Source organism: Pyrgilauda ruficollis, unplaced genomic scaffold (assembly GCF_017590135.1).
Source record: "Pyrgilauda ruficollis isolate IOZ18807 unplaced genomic scaffold, ASM1759013v1 scaffold2, whole genome shotgun sequence".
Classification (NCBI taxonomy): Eukaryota; Metazoa; Chordata; class Aves; order Passeriformes; family Passeridae; genus Pyrgilauda; species Pyrgilauda ruficollis.
Genome location: NW_024519206.1, coordinates 31,517,652 through 31,539,889, shown reverse-complemented (window position 1 = coordinate 31,539,889; position 22,238 = coordinate 31,517,652). Strand labels below are relative to the sequence as shown.

Genomic DNA, 22,238 nt, shown 5'->3' with positions numbered 1-22,238 from the left:
TATAGGTGTCAGAACACATAAGAAATGAGAGTATCATGCAATAGTGCTGACATCCTGATAGAAAATACAAGACCTGCCTACTACCACTATGGAATGAAGCTTGACTTCTCAGGCAAGAGAGAGAGCAGCAATTCTGACACCCTAGGGTTACTCAAATCTCCTTTGCACCTGCCTGGGGACTCTATGTTACTACGGACCCTCACCTCACACCTGCCAAATCTTTTTCCAATCCTTGTTTTGCAAAAAGTTTAGATTCAAATCTAAACATGGATTATATACAGCATGGATTGCTTTGTATGACTTTTTTATTCAATCGGACTTCATACTTCTATAAAATAAGTCAAAATCATTGTTGAGCTTTTAATATTTCAGGATATTGAGGGAATGGGGGAAATATTTGACATTTTTTGAGAAGCACCCAAGCAAGATTTTTTTTCCTCAGGAGTCCAGTCCAGGTTTTACATAGACTTCGGTACAAGCCAGGCTAGGATTTTGGTGTTTAAGCCAGCATTATGTGATTATACGTATAGAAATTATCAATAAGGTTTCTAGTTGCAGAGGTCGCTATTAAAACCTTTACAATTGCCATTTGCACATAATTAACATTACCACACAGTTTACTGTATTCCCCACACTATGAATGTTGCTGTAAAGATAATTAGGAAAAAGAATTGTAAAGATTTGAATTTGTGTATTCCTTAATACAGAGTCTCAATGCTATGATTAAAGGAACTCCCAATAACTGCAGAAGCTGCAGGGGGCTTTCCATGGGAAAGGAAGAACAGTATTTCTTTTAAGAGCTTCTTAAAACTTTGTTCCACCTATTAAATGCTCTACAGTCTATACTATTATAACCTAAATAATCTATATTATAACTCCAAATTCACATATTTTAACTACTTCATTTTTCTCTTATAGAAATGACTGTTTCTTCAGTTGGAAGAATTCTGCTCACAAATTTCATTTTCAGAAATCAATAAAAATATCTGCAAGAACTCCTGATGGGTTTGAGGTCAGAGCTTTCAAACAGGTTTTCACAATTGCCAGGTTTTACAGCCCATTTTAAAAATATGTGCTGGTGTCAAAGAAGCCCAACTGCACTGAAATGATAACAATGACATGGGATGCTTCAGACTGTGGATGACCTCTTCAAAACACAGGAATGAGTCTTGACTTCTCAGGCAAGTGGGAGCAGCAATTCTGACACCCTAGGGTCTTCCTGCATTGTTCTAGGCTGGTACTTATGTTCTTCCAAAATGTGAGTCCAGGGAATGTTCATTTTGCAGTAGGAAGACATAAGCTATTTCAGCTGAGATGTGGTATCTCTGTAACCCCACGGCCTACAGTGTAGACAAGTCCTGAGTGTGTTTGAGCTGTATAAACATAACCACAAGCTAAACAGTTTCATTGTTCAATACAGCTTTTTGCTGTGCTTGGGAATGGAATTATAAATGCCTTTCTATAAAAACACCCTAAGGGTAACAGATGCCTAAAATATATCGGCTCCATTATCAAGAAGTAGATTATCCAAGCTGAATGCACAGTATCAGAGTTTACTGTTTTGTATATAATCTACATTCTTAACATTTTCCTGGAGTGCTGTTAGTTTGGGTTAGCAGGACTTACTGTATTCTCAGTGTTGAAAGATGAATAGGCCTATCAGCTGAACAGTACAATAAATTTTTTAGGCTGCACACATCATGCTCCACCTCTCTATCATTCTTCATCGCGTATAGTGTAGCCTAATGCAATATGGCAGTTGTTAGCAGAAAAATGGCGCAGCAGCCGTAAAAAAGTGATTTATGTCTTAGTACCAAAGCAGCTAATATTAAGAAGGTGGTGTTTGGGAGGGCAGCAAACAAGTGAAATGTGAACTACAGCACACAGATATTCATGAAATGTAGAAAGCTGTGAAATGTTAGACTGACAGTGAAATTCTCCCTGGGTATCCACTGCAAGGTCAGATTAATAAAGGGAGTAATTGGTGGTGATGGTTGTGGATGTTCACTGTTGCCCACATGTCACAGCTGCTTATGCTGGAATATCAGAAGTATGTTAAATGCATCTCCTGACACGAACCCAAAGACCCTTACTACCAAATAACATAAGAAAGGCTAATTAAAGATGGCAGCTGGCAGAAAGAAAAACATATCAAGCAGGAAAGTTGTTCTTAGCAGCCATAATGTAGAGAGGAAGAAGTGGGATGAGAGAAATAATGTGGGCCTCATTCCTCTGCTGCAGTATTCTACTGGTGTAAATCAATCAGTTTAAAGCTACAGTCGTAGATTAGGGATTTTTCCCTGGATGCTGAAACTTCATCAGAGAAAATTCTGTCTTTGGTTTACAACACACCTAATGTGACTAAACATGATCGTGTAACATCTTGTCAGTTTTGCCACTGAACGATGTAACAGATTAATCTAAAACACGGTGAATTACTGCTATCACATCAGATTAATGCTTGGTTTCTGTTCAACGTACTCTCTGCGTACATATACTAAAAACACACATATGTCTATGTACATATCTACTCGTGCTGCTGCTAAGTGTGATGTTTTTGGTTCAGTGGGTGGAAGTCTTCCTTCTCAGTCAGTACTAAACTAGTTCTTCCTCCCAGGGTGCTTAATGCATAGTGGAATATGGTTGGGTCAAAGAGGTTAATAGCCCTACTTTTGTGAAAAGTGCCATGGAATCTTTCTTAGCAAACAGTGAGAACTTCACATTAAATAGCCTCTGAAAGAGAGCCTCTGACTTGCTCCGAGTTACAAATTGGGGTGTTGCTGTAATGCAGAAATAGGGGAAATCATGCTACATACTTAAGTTACTGAGTCATCCTGCCCCTACAGACATTTACCAGATGCAGTGAAACTTTGCTTGTGTGGAGCTACAAAATAATAACAAAAGGTAGAATGACTGGAAAATACTGGAGCTTCTCTTTGTTTTTTTGTTTTTTGTTTTATTTAATAAGTATGACAGAAGCTTTCACCTGATTGTGTGTAGTCATGTCATAAATAATTTGGATGGAGATCTCTCAGACCCTTTGCTGTTATATTCTGGATTCAATAAGTACTGAGTAAGTTGAAGCAAGTGAGACCTGTGGCAAAATGGCCACATTTTGTCTATTTGTTAGAGGCCTTGCCTTGGAGAAAATTCCAGTCCTTTAGGAAGGGGCTATGGAATTTCTAGTTCCTATGCTTTAGATGTCCCAAGTTAATTTCTAGCCACTGGTTAACCAGGATAGAGATTATTCTAACAGAATGTTTTATGCTTTGAAGTTTTGATCATATCCATGGCAAAATGAAACAACCAGGAGGACTGTATTTTGTGAAGCCCTATTGTACTGTTGTCCTTTGCAACTCAGTGTCGCTAGAAATTTCACACTGGCTGCTATATGGGCTTTCTGGACAGCCACTGAAATTCAGCCATCAAAGTCTGTGTGGCTCCAGGACTGGGTACTGGTTTTGCAAATGCCAGCAGTGCTTTAATATTGCCCTATAGAGGCTTATGTAACCACAGAGCATTTCTGTACCCAACTCCACAGAGACCTCGTAGGTCACTGCTACCACATTGAACTTTTCAATTGTGATTTAAATCACATCAATGTCCTCAAATAGCCATTCTCCAAGGGTATCAATCTTGTTGTCCTCTAACATACTGATGGCCAGTTTCCTAAGGGTTCAGCTGCATATGTGACTTCTCTGCCCTTTGCAGACTTTCCGTCCAGTGCCAAGGAAACCTTCTTATGTGCTCGGAAGAGACCAATCTCTGTTGGTGTTGACTTCTGCCTCTACAAGCCACTTGGGATTTAAAATTCCAATCGTCAATCCATGCTATCTTTTTTTTTTTTTCAGCACTGATTTATTCCAGAGGAAGGGAGCATGCCCTGCACTGCCACCACTAGAATTGACTAGATTGCTGCAGCAACATGCTGAGGAACTCATGCTGCCTCTGTACCCATGACTGGCTTTGTCTTTGCCCTGAGTACCATGTGTAGGAAACCTGCAGCTGCTAAACATGGCAAAACAGCTTAGGAACAATTGGGTCCCTCTGAAGCAGGGGCGCAGAGACAGGTGTGCCTAGCTCAATAGGAATTCTTAGGAAAAAGACTTCGCAAGGACAGCAGGATTCATCCCACTATCTCTGTGGTTGAGACACCTGTTAATTGTGTCTCTTAACTGTTTTCACAACCTACATGACTAAATTCTATTGTGTAATTATGGTACCATACTATTAAACATAATTTTTTTCACCAGTTTCTCTGCAATTTCTCTATTAGAGGATATGAAATAATATCTTTATATTTTTGGTTTAAAAAAATCATAAATCCCTACGTTAGACAATACTGAAATAATATTTTTGTATTTATTATGTTGTTCAGTCACTACTTCTCCCTTGAAAATTGTGATTGTTTCAGAAGTCCAAATTAGGTGTTCAGACTGAAGACTTTATCCAAGCACACAGCGATTTGTCAGATAATGACACCCCCTACATTGGTATGGCCTGTTACCTGAATAGATTCCAAAAACTAAGTACAAACCATAGAAATTACTTCAGCTGTCATTACTTTGTGGTATTCAAGGTGAAAAGAGGTAATTTTTAAATAGAATTAAGTAAGATTGCATAATAATTTAGGTCAAAAAGTGAGTAACAAGTCATATAGCTGAGATGAGCAGAATAGAGGGAGTGTAGAACTGCAAATACTAGGCACCTCTATCATAATTCTAGTCCTATTAGACTAACCATTTCTTGAAGTTCAAGTAAGGAAAAATATTAACATTACTGCTAGGAACAGTTCTTACAAAATTTGATGACAAAGGATGATCTGTATTTTTATGGGGACTGTATAAAACATATTTAGAGATACGAGGTCCAAGCAGTATACAATTATTGGAAAGCTGAAGAACTTACCCTCTCATGAAATGTAGCAATAATTAAAACTCCAATAGAAAGAAGCAATTCCTACCCACCACAGAAAGATCTTTCACCCACTTATAAAAGGGTTTGTGATACTGGAAGGTAAAGCTATGCAACCAAATTAAAGCAGGCTCTACTTCCTTGCTTTTCATTTTTGGAATAGATGAGCAACACACATGGATCAAAGCAAAGGGCTTTCTTTGTGGCTGCAATCTCTACCATTTGTCCTTTATATGCCAAATTGCACAAAAGCATTCGAAAACAAGTTTTTCCAAATACTCCTAATCTTAAAGGATTATGATTAGGTGAACTTGTTAATCTATATAACTATTTTACTGAATCATCATTTTTATTATGTATATATTATATTTCAGCCTGGTCAAGTATGCTGTTGAAAAATGTTTCTAAACAGTATGTTTCTACCTAGAGTATGTTTTCCATCTTTCAGTGACAACCTATGCTTTCGTTTTGTGTCCTTTCCCCTTTGCATGAATCAGTAAAGCAAGAAGTCCTTTACTTTTCTACAACTACCTTAGCAGATTAAAGACTTTCTCTGATGAAAGCACCATATCCACCTAGTTTGCAAGACAAGGAATAGGGTCATATCTAAACAAATAAATAAGTTTATATGCAGTTTTACTTCCAGATCAGAACTTCAAAAATCTGTCTTGTTCTGCTTGCTGTAACTTAGAATACTTCTCTGACTTCCTGCCTATTCACTCACTTGCTCAATAAAGTACATACAAGCACTGCCAGGATCAGCATCATAAGTACATGCTCCTTCCACCCCAGAATTTTCTTCAAGAACATCCTGAACATCCTTGCAGTAATTCCAAGTTAGGGAATTTATTCAACAGATAGAACTGAGTTGCTGTGCCTTTCTTCACATTGGCTGAAAGTACCTGAGCTTGGGTCAGACATCAGCTTTTCAAGGAGCTGTGTGTTGTGTTTATGTTTGTTACTTTTTTGCTTTGTGTAACTTTTTACTTTATGTCCCTTTTATATATATATATATATTTTTTTTCTTTGACTGTGTTCAAGTGTTCCATAATGAAGGATCTTTCTGCCCTTGTTTATTCCAGAGTTTGTCGGATCCTGATTTCAGTCATACTGGACTACATTAGAAGTAATCAGAATGCAGTAACTCCAAATCTCTTCTGGTGTCACCAAGATCAGGTCTGACTCACTTCTCCTATACCTAGTCTTTAAAATCAAATCTGTTCTTTTTCTCTTTAAAACTGTAATTTTGTTCTGCTGTACTTTAAATTGTAGTATTACTTTGAAAAAAAAAAGACCATAAAAATGACATTTCAGGGTTCTATATTTGTCTGACAGCTGTTTCTGTTGCAGAAGTGCTCATTTTATAATTTAAAAAGTTGTCTTTCCTAATACTTTCCTTATCCCAGAATGCAGAGGGTGTTATGATTTGAGTTATTGACACACCGTCTTCATATTCTGCAACCACTGGAGGCCATTTTACATTTTAAAGCCTCTATTTGCTTGCACCACCCTGTCTTCTTCAAATCATGCCCCAGGTAATACTGCCAGACCTTTTCCATTGCATAAGCATGTTACAGGTCTAAAGGATCACGTTATGCAAGGCAAACATGCACTTCAGAAAAAAAAAGCGGCTCAGACTTCATGTTTGAATGGCAGGAATCACAATTATTAATAACAGTAAAATGTCCTTTTTCTATGAGAAACAAGTAAGGATCTATTCAAGGTCATTTTTTGGATGCCAGGTTTGACACATAGAACTTTTAGCAGAAAGATCTGGCCACCATTCTGCTAAATGTATCAGGAGACCTTAATCTGATCTCAGAGGAGCGTCTAAGAAAATGAAAACAGTACCTTTCTGTTTGGCAGAAACAGTTTGGCAGAAGTGGTAGTGTGTTCAGCTGCTTTGTCAGCTAATGTGCTGCTAAAGGTGTACAAACAGGATTTGCCAGAGAAAGGGGTTAACTGAAAATTATGGATGTAGCACATTATGGCACCAAGCAAACTTCCTCATCTCTTTGCAGTCAAAGGTCTGTCTTTCATTTTCTTTTATAAAATGTATCAACTGATTTAGCATTAAAAGTACAACTTCATGATGAAAATTACAACACATTATAACACAGAGGAACAAAGGCTGGAAGTTGATGGAAATTTTAAAAAATGGAAGAAACAAAGAAAAAAATGAAGACATGAAAGAGTTGTTTAGTTTAAAAAAAAACCAAACAAACCAAACAAAAAGACTAAACAAAACCAAGCAAAATGAAACCAAAACAAAAATACCATCTTTCCCCTCACTCCTTGCCTTTTTAAAAATATACTTGAAAATGCAACATTTGGAAAAATCTACAGATGTCTAAATTTAGGGTCTCTGTTACTTTACTCTGCATTTCTTTATCACACTTTACTCATCCATATATCATTTTGTAGAAAGCCTAGGTGGCAGGCTGATGCATGTCTTACTTTTTAAGTATTTATTACCCACTGGTGTGTTCCTATCTTTGATGTTACAACCACTTCTCCTTTTCAGTCCTCGTTCCCGCCTTTTTCTTATTAAAAAAAGAACCTTGTTAAACAATTTTGTTTATATGAAAATGCTGTGAAGACTAGTTTTGGTTTTATTCTCATCTTTATTTTAGTTTGCCTTGCTTTCCCTGTCACTTTTCTTCTTAGAAAGCGTAGGCCTGGAATAAGAATGTAAACGGCATGATCTCTGCTGCTGTTACATGAATGCAGCAAGGCAAACCTGGCCATTCATAGGCCCATATGCCCATGGATCTCTTTCCACAGGGATTCTTTGGAACAGCTAGGAGAAGTATGGAAGAAGTATGACTGGCCTTTGAAGAAAGCTCTGAGACAACAATCACAGGCTGTAGCTGCTCAAAAATGAGGATAATACAGTTTTGTAGTTTAACAGGAAGGGATATTAAAAATATATATTTAAAAACAAAAACAAAACCGAAACACAACCAACCAATCAAAACCAACAACAACAAACACAGCAACAATGAACAAAACAAAACAAAACAAAACAAAGCCAAGAAACCCAAACAAACAAAAAACAAAACAAACAAACAAAGCAAGACAAAAAAACCCCAAAAAAAACCAACAACCCAAAACCACCAAGTAGTTGGCTGCATCAGAAGCCAATCAGAAGCTATCTAGTTTGCTGCAGCATAAATGTATTCTTGCCTTGTTATGTAGAGTGAATTCTCTCTGTCCACATGGGATCAATGTTTTTTTTTTTTCCTCATAACCTGATTCAACATGTTATTCTACCAGAGAAAGTATGGCATTTTACTGAGGTAAAAGTGACATACCTAACTGAGAATCAGCAATTAGCTTTTCAAGTCAGAAACATGATGACCTAAAATTTATGTCTTATTTTTTTCCCTCTCTCTGTCCCTCTAAAAAAATTGCATGTTTGAGTAAGTTGGACTCAGAGAGAGAAAAATAGTGGCCTAAATGCTATCTTGACCTACTTTTACACCCCAGTCACTTGAATCCAAGGGTTAAACCTAGGTTCTTTTGCTCTGGGTAAACACAAAGGAGAAATACTGACCAGATATTCAGAAGAGGTAAAAATCACATGAAAGTTACTGGCAAACTATGGAAAATCAAGGAATTTTGGCAAATTATTTAGTATAACATAAAGCACTTACCACAGCATAGACTTAGCCCATTCAAAATAAAAGCCATTAAAGCCATTTGATATTACATTCTGTGAAATGAGAGTTAAATAAGAAGAAATGGAAAAAACCAGAAAGACAGGAAAGATATAGAAAGACGGACATATAGCCACCAACTCTTGTGTTCCAGCAATGTAATGGATAGAAAACTCCAAGATAAAGGTAGGGTTAAGGAACAACAAGCTTGCCTCATGGTCTGGTTTCTTACAACCTAGACGCATCCTGGGCCTTCTTCCCAGGTGACATTTATGGTGTCTCATCACTCAGGGTCTGGGTTAGGCAAGACTGGGACTGCCTCCACTGTGCATGATTGACAGACACTGTGGGGCCATGGGGTATGGGGGAGAGGGCACTACCTCACCAGAGCAAAGGCTGACCCACCCCCTACCACACACTCCAAGAATCCCAAGATGTCTGGAGAGAAATTATTCTTTTTAGTCTCTGACACCTACCAAATGAGAATTTCTGTTTTACCCTAAAGTCTGCCATTCCCTTTCAATACCCAAAACCAGGTCTGCATTTTCCAGCTGTACCAATAGTCAAATAAAATGTTCAGCTTACTTTTCTTACTGGTGACGTACATTTAGTTCATACTGGTCATTATAATGCTCAACTCCATTTCCTGAGAGACAGTTCATTTATATGCTTACAGCTCAATTCTGTGCAAGTGTTCAAGGCCAGGTTGGATGGGGTTTTGAGTAGCCAGATCTAGGGAATGGCATTCTTGCCAATGGCAGGGAAATAGAAACTGGATGATTTTTAAGGTCCCTTCCAACATGAACTTTTCCATAATTCTATGATTTCTGAAATTCAGCTACTCTTTTATTATTTTGTGAAGTTATTCAACAACTCCATTCCACTAGCCTTTTTTTCATTCTGTTTTTCAGATTTTCAAGCTCACAGTGCAGTCCCTAATGCAGAGCCAGACACTAATGGCATTTCTCCTTTTCTTGCCTCTCTTTTAATTAAAGCATATTACTTGTGTGCTGTCCTCTTTATTCCATGATGAGTTGGTTTCTTTAGGAAGAGTTAGTGGGGTATCTTTGTAAATTCCTCCTGGAAAATCCAAGCTGACTGTATCAGTGTGTGGAGGTGTTTCCATGAAGTTGTTGATTCCTTCATAGAAATGTAACAGGTTTTCCATATAGCAAGCACACATTGACCCTTATTGTCATGTATCTTATTTGATATTTTATCTCATTCTTAGATATTATGGATTTTGCAGGCTATTCTCATTCTTTTCCAATTTTATCTAATATGTTTTTAGAAATATTTACTGACATTTCTGTTCTTTTCAGTTTTTCCTCAAATACTTTTTCTACTGCCCCATCATACTGAATTTTGAGCTGTTTTTCAGTACTGTGACTCTACTGCAGTACCCCTTGCAGTCTGCAAGCTGCTTTGAAATATTGAGTCGTCTCTTTTACCTTCTTGAAGTCTTCATAAGATTTTGAGGGGTTATTTTCTGCTGTAGCAGAGGAAGGTGGAAAGATGGACCAGCACAACGTATGTTGTTCCTATTTCAGAACAATATTATGATAATAGATTGAGTTGGGTTATGCTTTTCTTCTTGTCTAGATGCTCCCTGAAAAAGCCATTTGTGGCGGCAAAAAAAATCAATCTCTGCATTGTGACCTGCTGTGATTGTTACTGCATGGGAGTAATTGAAAACACTCCCGTGGTGCTGCATTTTCTCTCTCTGCAGTTCCTCTACTTTTCCTTGGATGCTACAGAACCTCTCAGTACCTGGGTGGGTCAATGGCAAGGTGAGTCTAGTACTGGGCTGTTCCTGTTTGGACTTGGAGTTTCTATTCGTAGAGAATATTTCTTCTTTGTTGACATAATGAATTTATTTATCTGATCTCTCTTCTTCCTGTCCAGACATGTAGGGGTAGCATAAAACTCCTGTGCCTGAGGGTACTTTCTTAGGCTATAGAAACAGGAATGGAGGAACAAAGCCTGAAGCCTAAACCTGGAGACAATTTCGCCACAACAGCTATGTACAAATGACCAGGCTGCCTACTGAAAGCGTGAGAAAGGAGTAGGATTTGCATGAAAAGGTATGAATCTGAAAGCATGCCAAATTTGAACCTGATTCACCCTAAGGTAGTTTGCCATTGCTGAGAAGGGCCTCAGTTGCTTCTGAGGGTTGTGTCATCTGCTAGAAATTAAAAAAAAAAAAAAAAGGTAATTGTGTGATATGTCACTGTTAACCAATCTGTCTGTCCAGACTCAGGTAGATTTCTGGCCTCTGTATACTTTCCTGCTAGGAAAAGCGATGAGTGTCTGATGTCTGAAAGTGGTGCTGTGTCTTCTTCCTGAATTGTGCCATTTCTGGGACTGGCATGACCCTGTGTCAGTGAAGAAGACACACAGCTCAGCTGAGAACTAGGATTTAGACTTTTGAATGGTCTTCTTCAGTAGAAAGATCCTGTGAAATTAGATAATTGCATTCTGTAACTGGATTTTTTTTTTTTACCTCTGACCTGATTTCAGTTATCTTCACATTTTCCAAAAGTATTCAACCCTTATATGTAGTTCAGTAAAGTGAATGTGTTTTCTACCACCTTACTATCTGCTCTTTTATACTCAGTATAAGTATATACTTGGAAAATAGGATTTCATTTTGCTTTCAGTTAAGCCACCCAGGTCTGTAACACCCATCTGCCTTTGTTAAGATCAAGCCACCTGCATCCTAATAATAAGAGGCATTCTTCTGTGTGTCTAAGTTGTGGAGGAGCAGTCTGCTCAAGAACCCCTCTAGGGATTTCTACTAGTATCTCTTGCCAATTTTCCTCTGAATGTTTTTGTTTGAATAAAGCTGCTATGTTGGTTTTGTCTGCTGTTATATGACATTCTGGAAGCCATAACTGTGTTGATATACATTTCTGTCTTCTCAGAAACAGTAATTTTGTCATGTAAAGGAAACTGTATGAGTCAGACATATTAAATAATTTACAGAATTGTAGAATGGCCTGGGTTTGAAGGGACCTTAAAGATCATGTAGTTCCCTGCCATGAGCAGGAACACCTTTCAGTATACCAGGTTGCTCAGAGCCCCATCCAACCTTGTCTTGAACACTTCCAGGGATGGGGCATCCACAGCTTTTCTGGGAATCCTGTGCCAGTGTCTCACCACCTTACAGTGAAGAATTTATTTCTGTCATCTGATCTAAATCTACCCTGTTTAGTTTGAAGCCATTCCCCCTTGTCTTGTCACTACAGGCTCTTGTAAAAAGTCCTTTCCAGCTCTCTTGTAGCCCCCTTTATGTACTGGAAGGCTACTCTAAGGTCTTGCAGGACCTTTTCACCAGATTGAAAAACTCCAGCTCTCTCAGCCTGTCTTTGTGGGAGAGATACTCCATCTCTGTGATCATCTTCATGGCTGTCCACTTGATTTACTCCAGCAGGTCCTTGTCTTTCTTGTGCTGAATCCCCCAGAGCTGACACTGTACTGTAGGTGGGGTCTCATAAGAAGGGATTGAATTTGTCCCTGTGTCCACAGCTAAAAGACAAAATAAACCCATTCCTTCTCACAATCCTCATAAGAGCCAGATACATAGGTACTGTCTAGTCCTGTGGACATTTCTCCCAATACTTTCACTTTTGGTGCTCAGAATTGCTGGCTATTGGAGGGAAAAAGGAATCCTCATTGTTCACTTAACTGTACTGAAGAGAGTATTTGGGATTCTCTAGCAGACAGTGACTTTCTGCACTATTTTCCCAGTGAATACAATTTTAGCAAGGCTGATGAGAAACAATAGTAGACAAGAGAGATGAGATCATATGGTGACATTGTGTGAGACAGCTCTTTTGAAACCATGAAGCACCCAGGGGTCATAGAAGTTGGGCAGCAGGTATTTGCAAGCCACAGATTTGATCACTGTGCTATACTTCTATCAGCAGTATAAGGGAGGACAGTCACCCTGACCCCTACGCAGTACTTCAAATCAGTCTGTGTTTGTATTTCCAGGAGACAAACTTAAGTAAGAAATTAATCACTGAGGGCAGCCATATCTATCTAGCCATGAACTGTCAAAACTTTGACTCTGTTAGCCCACTGACAAGCATGGAAAGGATCGTGATGTGCACTGAAACTAACCCAGTGACTCAATAGCCCAAGCAGCAGTGTGAAGAAGCTCCTCTAAGGTAAGAAATCCACACTGAGTAGAAACTATCCACATATCTGTTTACCAGAATAATTTGATGTTATCTGCCTTTGTATATTTTTAACTTGGTCTAATTTGTTTAGGATAGGTTTTTTCAGTATTAGCATATTGTTCTACTTGTGAAAAGGCAGTTCTTAGTTTTCTCCACTGTTCTTTTCAGATGGAGCATTTCAACAAGCTTGTACAATAGCAACAGTTCTCAACAACATTCTTAAAGTAAAAAAGAAATAAAATGGCTGGAGAAAATTGAAAACATCTGGATTGTACTATCTAGTACTGCACTCTGTGTCATGAAAGAGAAACAATAGCTCTCTGTTTTACACCTGAAGTGTAAGCTTCAGTTGTACCAGGTTAATACACCAGCAGTTGGAATCAACTCTTATGGTTTTATTCTCTTAGAGCAACTTCCAAACCCAGCTGGATTTGTCTTTTCTGGCAATAGTAATCATAGAATCATCTAGGCTGGAAAGACCTTTGAGATCACTGAGTCCAACTCTATAACAGTGATCATAATGAAGGGAAGAAAGCATATATTCAAACACGTCTTAGTAGTCTCTGAAACAAATGCTTTCTCTAGCATTGATTGTATTGATTTTTTTATTTTCAGTAAGAGGAAACCAGTTCAGTTCTCCAGGCTTTGTAGAACAGCTAGCAGTGCCTAATTATTTAAAGGCCTGTTTGTTGATAGTTGTGATAGCCTATGCTTGAGAACCATGCAAAAAATCTGCTTAAAGATCAACCTCAGCATTGTCATCCCACTGGAATGTAGCAAGAGCCCATTTATCACCACAGGAACACAATGACTGGTGAAAACCCTTCATAAATTCACCCTGCTTTCAAATATGAGGGTACTCAGATAATTTCTCACTCAGAGCAGTAATCAGATGCTTGTAATAAGCCCTCTGATCATTTCATCTGACTACCTATCAATTTATAAACAAACCCTTGTGAACTGACAGCTTTCCAATTTTTTTTAATTTTTTTTTTCTCAGTAATGAAAATTCCCCTTTTATCTCTGTAAGCATCTAGTCTTGGATTATTTCAAGGGAATTGTGGTGATAGTAGCTGAAGACCTAACAGTCTGCAGGCAATGGGAAGTTGCATCTGGCTTTAGCTTTTGTACTCCATTTGTTTCACAAGGAGAGGTGAACAACCTAAAATTCCATTACTTGTTGGGCCATGAATTCAAATATCCATTTAACATATTCACAGTGAAGAGAAGGATATAATACTGTTCAGTGCAAAGAGGCATTTTTTCCCAAGTTCCCATGAATTTCCCAGCTAGGAATGCATAGTAAGGAACAATTACACAAGGCTTGGTGAAACTCCCTTTATTTATTTCACTTGTATTGTTGCTGCTGTTGTATAAGAAAGAGCAAAATAACAAAAAGAACAAAGTAAAATAAAGTAACAGCTGATCCAAACATTTTTAACATGTTGAAATCCCATTCCAAATGCAAAGACTCTTTCTTTCTGCCTTTTCTTTGCATTGATTTGCACAAGCATTTTCTCTGTGAGCCAAATACATCTCTGGTATAACTTCACTGAAGTCACTGGACTTACACCAGAGGTGGTTTTTGTCCTCTGTCCTGGGTAAATACAGTAGGAATAAATTGGTCACGCAGGCAGAGTGTCTGGCAATAAGTGCACTGAGTGGTCCTGGCAAACCAATAGGAAAAATCTAAAATAAAAAGCCCAAATAAGTCTTTTACTTAATATAGGGCCTAAAAATCTACTGGGAGCTGCTGAATACTGCCCACTAACTGTACAAAATATAGGTAGCATGCCTTCCAAATATCAAAATACCAGACGGAATGCCGTGAAAATAAATAACTTCTAATATAAACAAATGAGAACATATCAAACTGTTACCTCTTTAAACATAATGTAAATAAAAAAAATACCAGTCCTTCTACACAATAAATATTAAGAAACCATTGACGTAGTTGAAATGTACTCATATAAATTAACAACTTTAATTACATTAGCCAAACAGACATTGGTTAAAGCACTGCATGTAGTATGCAAAATAATAATAATAACAATAATAATAATATCAACAACAAAACACAAAATGATAAAAACAAAATAGGCTTCATAATATCTTGGCTTTCATAATTTATATATATGTATATACATATATATAGTTGTGTGTGTATATATATATACTGTAGACATATATATAATATGTATATATATAATACAATTCAATGTAATATAACATAATATATAATATGCTATGTCATATTAAATTGTATTATATTTTATATATACATATTATTATGAAGATATATATATACATACATATAGAGTATATATATATGTGTATATATATATCTTCAACCCATTGTCAATGTATTGTTTTTGAAAGTATTTAAATACAAAGAAACCCATTGAGAATTAACAGATTCATTATATCTCAAAAAATAAATAGCTATAAAACACAGAAGTGCTGCTTGTTTCGGCCCATGAAAACCTGCTTCTAGTTGTTCACAGAAGATCAAATTATGATTTTATTTACTCATGCTGAAAACATTTTACTCCACATGTAATGCAGTGAGAGCATATGGGGGAGTAAAGCTTTTTTCAGTGTAAGGAAAGGGATTAGCATCTGGTTCTTATATTGATGTACACTATTGACATGAGGTTTAACTTAAAGAACTTAATAATTTCCATTGTATCTACCTATACTTCAGAAATAGATTTTTCTCAATTTATTGATGTTGACTGGTAACTTTCTAGGAAAGGAGACCCTCTGAAAATCAATGGCATTGCTTACAGAGTAAGGCACAATTCCACATGAGTAACTATAGTCTGTCAGTTTTTAATTTTGCACATAAATTTTACAGATGCCTGAAGTTCTCTACCTAAGAGATATTGCTGCTAGCCTCTACATGGTCTTGTGGTGTCACTGTTAAATGAACTTGACAGCTTAATTCTCAACTAAATACAAAAAAAAAAAAAAAAAAAAAAAAAAAAAAAAAAAAAAAAAAAAGGAGGTATATACAATGGAACCCTATTTTGCAGTGATTTTGTAGGAGACTCTTTCTATTGAAGTCAATGACAAAACTCCCATTTCATTTAATTCTACAGTTTTGGGTACTATACCATATGAGTGCATAATAATTACAAGCATCTGTAAGCATTTCCTTTTGCTAAATCTAAAGGATAAAAATACATTCAGCCCTCCCAAAGAAACATCTTAGCATGCACTTATGCCAGTTTCTTAGGCTTTGTGACCAGTGAACATCTGACATGGAGATGTGAAAAGACCAAATGTGGTCAGCTTTCAAGCAATAAGATTATGGAGGTACTAAACAAATACATTTCTGTGATTAAATATATACTGAAAATGTATTTTCAATACAAACAGTAAGTAGGTTATATGGAAAGGAATGTGTTAGTAGTTAAGAGCCTTTCTTCTTTTTTGGTACAGTAATACCTGAAAGGAGAAGTAATTTTTAAGGCTGCATGCCCTAGAACAACTGCTTAAATATGGTAACAATTTCTAATGCTATTTTAAGTGCATGCAGATTTAATTAAATCAAATTATCAGGGATGGGCTATTTTGCTGTAATCATTCAGTCTTGATTAACATCCAAATTTCTTATTTTACTTTATCATACAGTTTTTCATTTCCCCTACTTTAAATAACTCTGACCACAAATCAAAACCCCATGACTGATTCTAGAGATTGGAGGGAGAAACCTTTAAAATTTGTGACCAGTATACACATACAAATGCAAGCTAAAAAGTAGGGCTTGGAACAGTTACTTTTTCATTTGAAAGCTTTATTCTGTTTTTGGTGTAGCTATCATGAAACATGCTCACAATATCTAAAATCCTATTTTCTTTCCTCACTTGGAAGTTGTCACAGGCTATTTTCGTGTTTTTCAGGCCAATCCCTATTCATCACATTAAATCTGCTATCAAATTCAGGATCAGAATTATTTTTTAAAGGGTCTTTCTCCTTTAGTCAGAAAAACCACGAGTTTTTCTAAACCTACTTTGCTAGCAGCCAATGGGAGTTTTGCCATTGTCATCTAGGGGAAGGTTCAGGGATTTCACGTCTCCAATACTCTCTGACTAATCACTGTTGAGAATAAATTTTATCAGTGTGAGCCATCTGACCTGTTTCCCTTACAGCTGTGTTCAGAGTGCCACAGTGATGCAAACAGCCTCATTCAAATAATTGGATTAAACAGTGTTGGCTGTGGTGCCATTCACTCAGAATCCTTTCTCTCCCTTGACAGTGCCCACAGCAGAAGGAACCTGTGATTCACCCTGGCACAACTTTACTCATGTAAGTAGTTTTACTGATCTTCTTACGAGGCCAGCTGACATCAAAAGGCCTGTTGACACGAATAACCATTCTGGGACATCTGATGATATAAATAAGAGTTCTGGGGCACCCAGTTTTAAGGCCAAGTACAAAGACCTGTGAACTAAATGGTATCCTCAACAACTCTCACAGACTGTGTCCCTGCTCCTGCTGCTCCAAAAGCTGGCTCTGCTTCTAGAAAAATTGACAGAAATTCTGCCACATGCTTCAAATAAGCAGGGCCAAGAACTTCGTTAAAGTTCTAAAGATAAATTAGTTGTGCATCTTTTCTTTTTTTTTCCTGATAATTTTCCTACTAGCATTTGGAATCCCTCCCTTTCCCCAGGAAGAAAACACAAAAACCCGACAATCTTCTGCAAATAATTTAAATCAGAAAGCCTTGATATTTTACAATATCACAGAACACTTTAGTGACAAATTTAGTGTTTAACCAATTATATTTTTTCAACTTTTCTTTTTTTGCAAATTGCAAACAAGTCCGTAAAAAAACTGTGTTGTATAAAAAGTACATAAATGTATAACCCATTAGCTGTACTATGCAATCTAAATATTGTGGAATAAATTAGATAGAAAACAACTATACGCATGTATGTTGATATCTATTCAACAGAGGAAAGGGCTATTTTTTTTCTTTCTTTTTTTTCTTTTTTTTCCCTTTTCATTTTTATCTCTATAGATACATACAAATACGGACATGCGCCCATGCGCACATACATATGCACACACAGAGAACACACACACACACACATGCACACACAAACAGTTTTGGCTGACAAAAAATGAAGGCCCTGATTACACTGTTTAAACATGGTTCTCGCCATGAAGGTGCTAACACACTATCCCTAGCCAGTGTGACTGGGTTATATTGTGCTATCTTTTTTCTTTTTTTTATTTTTCTTTTTTTTTTCTTTTTTTTTGACAGACGGTGCTCTCGACAAGATGGAGAGCCGTGTTAGTACTTCTTTCCAGGAGAGGCATTTAGAAGACTGTCCCATCAGAAGGCAGCTAACTGGGGCTTGGTTCAGCAAACCTATTAGAGTCTGAAGCTTCAGGGTCAGGGTTATCAAACTCAGTGTAAACAGGGCCTAAAGGTTTCTCCCGTTCCCTCTTATCATCTCCCCCTACCCAAAGACAAATGTAAGTTTAACATTCTTTTAAGTATGACAGCAAAAAAATTTTAAAAAACAACGACTATCTACCTATGCCCTACGGGTTGGACCCTTCAGGTTAGGTGTTGACACTGAAAATTAGGTCTTACAGGTAACACACAAACCCATTAAGAGTTGTCATGCTAGAGGATGGTGGTTGAGAAAGCCAGTATTTCAGCAAAGACTGTATTTCAAACAGAAATCCAACCACAATTGCCATTTTCTGTATATTTGTAGGAGCAATGGTGGACAGGGCCCAAGGCTGCTTGCAATTTTCATCAACAATTTTTAAGTGTATACCAGCACTTTAGGTTTCTCTTCCACAAATACCAGCACTTTAGGTTTCTTTTGCACAAATACCATTTTGAACATGTAGCCTCCCACTTGGCAGTAAGGAACAAAAAATTTATAAAATACTGTGCTTTGCACACAAACATTCATTGTTTTAAAAACAGTAAAATGAAGCCAGAAGTGCTTATAACTTGTGTATACATACATATATACATACAGAAATATATACATATATATGTATATCCCTTGGACAAAGTTGTTTCCCTACAATGCACATTTACTGTGCATCAGGGCCAAGTTTAGTGTTGTACATACAAAACAGTATGATTATGCTCAGATGGACCTTAGATCCAAGCACTTTGAATCCAAATCCCAGGGATTTTCTGGGCTTACTTCAAATGGCGATTTTTTGTTGAGGGCACTATTTGAATTTAACTGGTTAACAGATATTCTAGCCTGAATGTAATCAACCCACTGACTTAATTCAAACCCTAACTCATTACAGATGAATGGTACCAACCACAAACAGACTTTATAGAGGCTTGCACAAATGTCTTTGGTGTATGTGTCTATTCATTTTAAGGTACAAAATAATAATAATTATTATAATAATAAAAATAGCTATTTTGTGTGCTGTAGCAGTTCTTGTATAGCTCACAATAAGTGCAGCTCTCAACCCCTCCCACACCCAACCACCCTCCCTTGCAAATATTTGTTAAATAAGGATTAGACAGGTCAGACACCATTGTAGTGCAAATAGTAAACGATTAAAAATTTTTTTTACAAAATATAGAAATGTTTGACTCCAGTAACTGGACAAACATGTTCCTTTCAAGTATCTCTCACCAAAGATTTTTTTTTTTTAAAACAAGTTACTTCCATTAAAAAAAAAAAAGTCTCTCTTTTTTTTTTTCTTTCTCTCGCAGGTAAACAGTTTCAAACCATCTAGGTTGCATAGTTCTAACATTGTAAGCACCTTTACAGAATGTAACTTATTCTTTCATTAATTTTTTGTTCTGTTTTTTTTTCTTTATTTTTCTTTTTTCCTTTTTTTCTTTTTTTTTTTTTTTGTAAATGTAGTGCAGAAGATGAAAGTGTACACACCTGCACACAATTGACCCTTGATCAATGTTAAGTATATGTATGTGTATTGTGTCTGTATGTATAGAGACATGTATATAAATACATAGCCATATATATACAAACACAAACACTACACACCTACTCAGTTGCTGTGTAAATGTGGGGGGAAAGCGCCAGTGACTGCAGTGATCATACACATGGCTTTTCATTGACCTTGTGGACTTTGTCCAAATTTCTGCGGGTTAGATGAGCTACTACCATGGCTTGACCTGATGGGTAACTAAGGGAGGGAACAGAACTCCCTTCCCCTAGTAGTAACTAATATTTAGTATACTATGTAACAAGATAAGGAGCCTACTGAAAGGAAGGGGAAATCCCCAATCCATACCACCATTTAGATCTATCTTATTCAAGCCCGGCTTCATGATGTTTTCTTCCTTTTTTGTAGGTGAAGTGTTTTCTGATCCTCCATAAGTCTTTTTTTCCTTCTTTTTCTCTCTCTCCCCTTTCTTGCTGTCTTCTGTTTTAGCTTGTATTTCTGATGATTGTTTCACTCAAAAAAGATTATACCATGTCTGGTCTTTCCTCTTCTTGGGCTTTTGATACATTTTCTACTTAACAAGAAGGGTCTTTGTGCACACTAGCATCTACGAACAGCCACACTCCTCCACAATCATATTCTGTATGTCTTTCTTAATGATGTTCTGGCCATCATCGTAGTAGAGCATGGACATAGGCCGGAGCTTGGTGGGCACACAACATGATTTGAGGTTGGCAAAGGGGCTATGGCCCCGCATGCGGTAGTGGTTGATGACAGTGGAGTGGAAAGATAATGATGAACCAGATGTGCCTGCTATATGGCTGGGACACTCTCCTTCGCAGTAGTTGGCATGATAACCTGTAGGAGCAATGATCCAGTCACTCCATCCTATGTCCTTGAAGCTGACAAAGAACTGCTTCTTGCAGCATATGTTGACCTTGCCATCACATTCCAGGCCTCGTCTCCGCCGCCTGTGCTGGCGATCCTCTGAGTGCCGGGCAAGCATCATCAAGAAGGGCCGATGTGATTGCTCCTTCTCCTCTTCTCCTGTGAATTCTCCAGCTTCCTTTTCTTTCCCTTCCCCATCATCTTCCTTTTTCTTCTTCTTGCCCAATAGCACCAGGTTGGCTCCAGTCTCTTGACACAGGTCACAGGCAATCCTCACATCCAAAGAGCTCTTGCCTTGGTCCAGGAGTCTCTGGACACTGCTGGAGACAGGGAAGATGTGCCAAGTGCTCTTACGGGTGTCCACTGCCTTTTCTGAAATCAAAGTCTCACTCTTTTCGCCTTTCAGCCCCCCATCCTCTGTATCTTCTGCTCCTTCAGAATTGCCTTTTGGCTGCCGCTGCTGTTGAAACAGGCGGATGGTGACTTTTGTCCTGCTCCGGTTGGCCTTGGAGACCTTCAGGAAGAGCCACACTTCAGCATGCTCCACCACCGATAATTCACTGCCTTCCTTGGAAATCTCAAAGTGCAACATTTTCTTGGCTGTGCCTGATTTGGTAAATGGAAATAGACAGGAAGAACTTGTTAGTATGTCTGCTTGCATTTTGTTAAAGAGACTTCTGTTACTTTTTCCATAGGCATGAAGTGCCTTAGGTTTTCTATTTGGTTCTTTAAATTTTTATGGATCATTTGTTCTAACCTTTCTTTACCCCCTCCTTAGTTTGTATTTTGTGAAAATTCTCTTTTTAGAAAAGTATACATTTGCCTGATATTTTAGCCAGAGCATTTTTCATAGTAACAATGTAAAGGATTAATGTAATTAATGTAAAGGATCTCATGGCAAATAAACATCAGTGGCTGCCAAAGTTTGCTTAAGCTGTCTTTGTGTTCACTGTGAGCTGAAAGGCAAAAATGCTTTATCCATATGTACCATATGCATAAAAATCTACACCTAATATCTGGTTAGGAAATAAGGTCCAGTGCTCCCAGTTCTTTAGCAATACTTTGAAAATTCTGTAGGGAAGAGGTTTACACTTTCTCCCTCCATAAAAATTCATCCTTCATTTGCATCTTAAAATGAGTTGTAAATATCTATTGTTTCAAAAACAAACACGTGCTAAAATATGAACCTCCACTTTAAGAAGTTTGCAGAGTTATATTGTAAAGAATTGAAGAATTGCAGCAGGCAGACTTTTCATCCTGTTAGATGTTAGCTGTAGATCCTGTTCCTAATTTAACACACTGTACTTGCTGTGATTATAGTAATGGTGAATACACTGAGAAATGAGCTAAAGAACTGTATAATTATGGGGATGGTTCCCTGGCATAATTGTATCAACTTGCTGAGATGTCATTGTGATGATTGTGATGGTGAGGAGGTGTTTCTCGGATACAGAGCTCATATCCCTGGCAGAAGCTGGAATGAATAATGAGGGCTGTTTAATGATTTGATCACTAGAGCATGAAGAAGTTAAGAGAGAATGAATTAGCTGGGGGGTGGTGGTATGATTTTTTCAAGAGAGGTACTTTTCTATTTTCTTGACAAAGAAAAAAGCCCTGATGATGTCTTTTGTTCCTTCTCAGCATGGAGGCCAGGGTGGACTGGGGTCACAGATTTGCAATG

At 37.5% G+C, this 22,238-nt stretch overlaps 1 protein-coding gene and 1 long non-coding RNA gene across 3 annotated transcripts in view; one reads left to right on the top strand and one right to left on the bottom strand.

The window, feature by feature from the left end:
• The first annotated feature begins 5,993 nt into the window (after positions 1–5,993).
• Positions 5,994–21,033, top strand: LOC121353073. Its single transcript, XR_005955032.1, has 6 exons — positions 5,994–6,090; positions 10,176–10,363; positions 10,479–10,657; positions 12,570–12,745; positions 17,019–17,068; positions 20,964–21,033. It is a non-coding gene; the product is annotated as an uncharacterized LOC121353073 (long non-coding RNA).
• Positions 15,792–22,238, bottom strand: part of INHBA (inhibin subunit beta A) — a 19,658-nt gene continuing 13,211 nt past the window's right edge. For both annotated transcript variants that reach the window (XM_041466598.1, XM_041466597.1), the window contains one exon: positions 15,792–21,163. In XM_041466598.1, the coding sequence (XP_041322532.1) occupies positions 20,277–21,163 (887 nt within the window). In that variant the 3' untranslated portion in view covers positions 15,792–20,276. The remainder of the gene's footprint in view (positions 21,164–22,238) is intronic.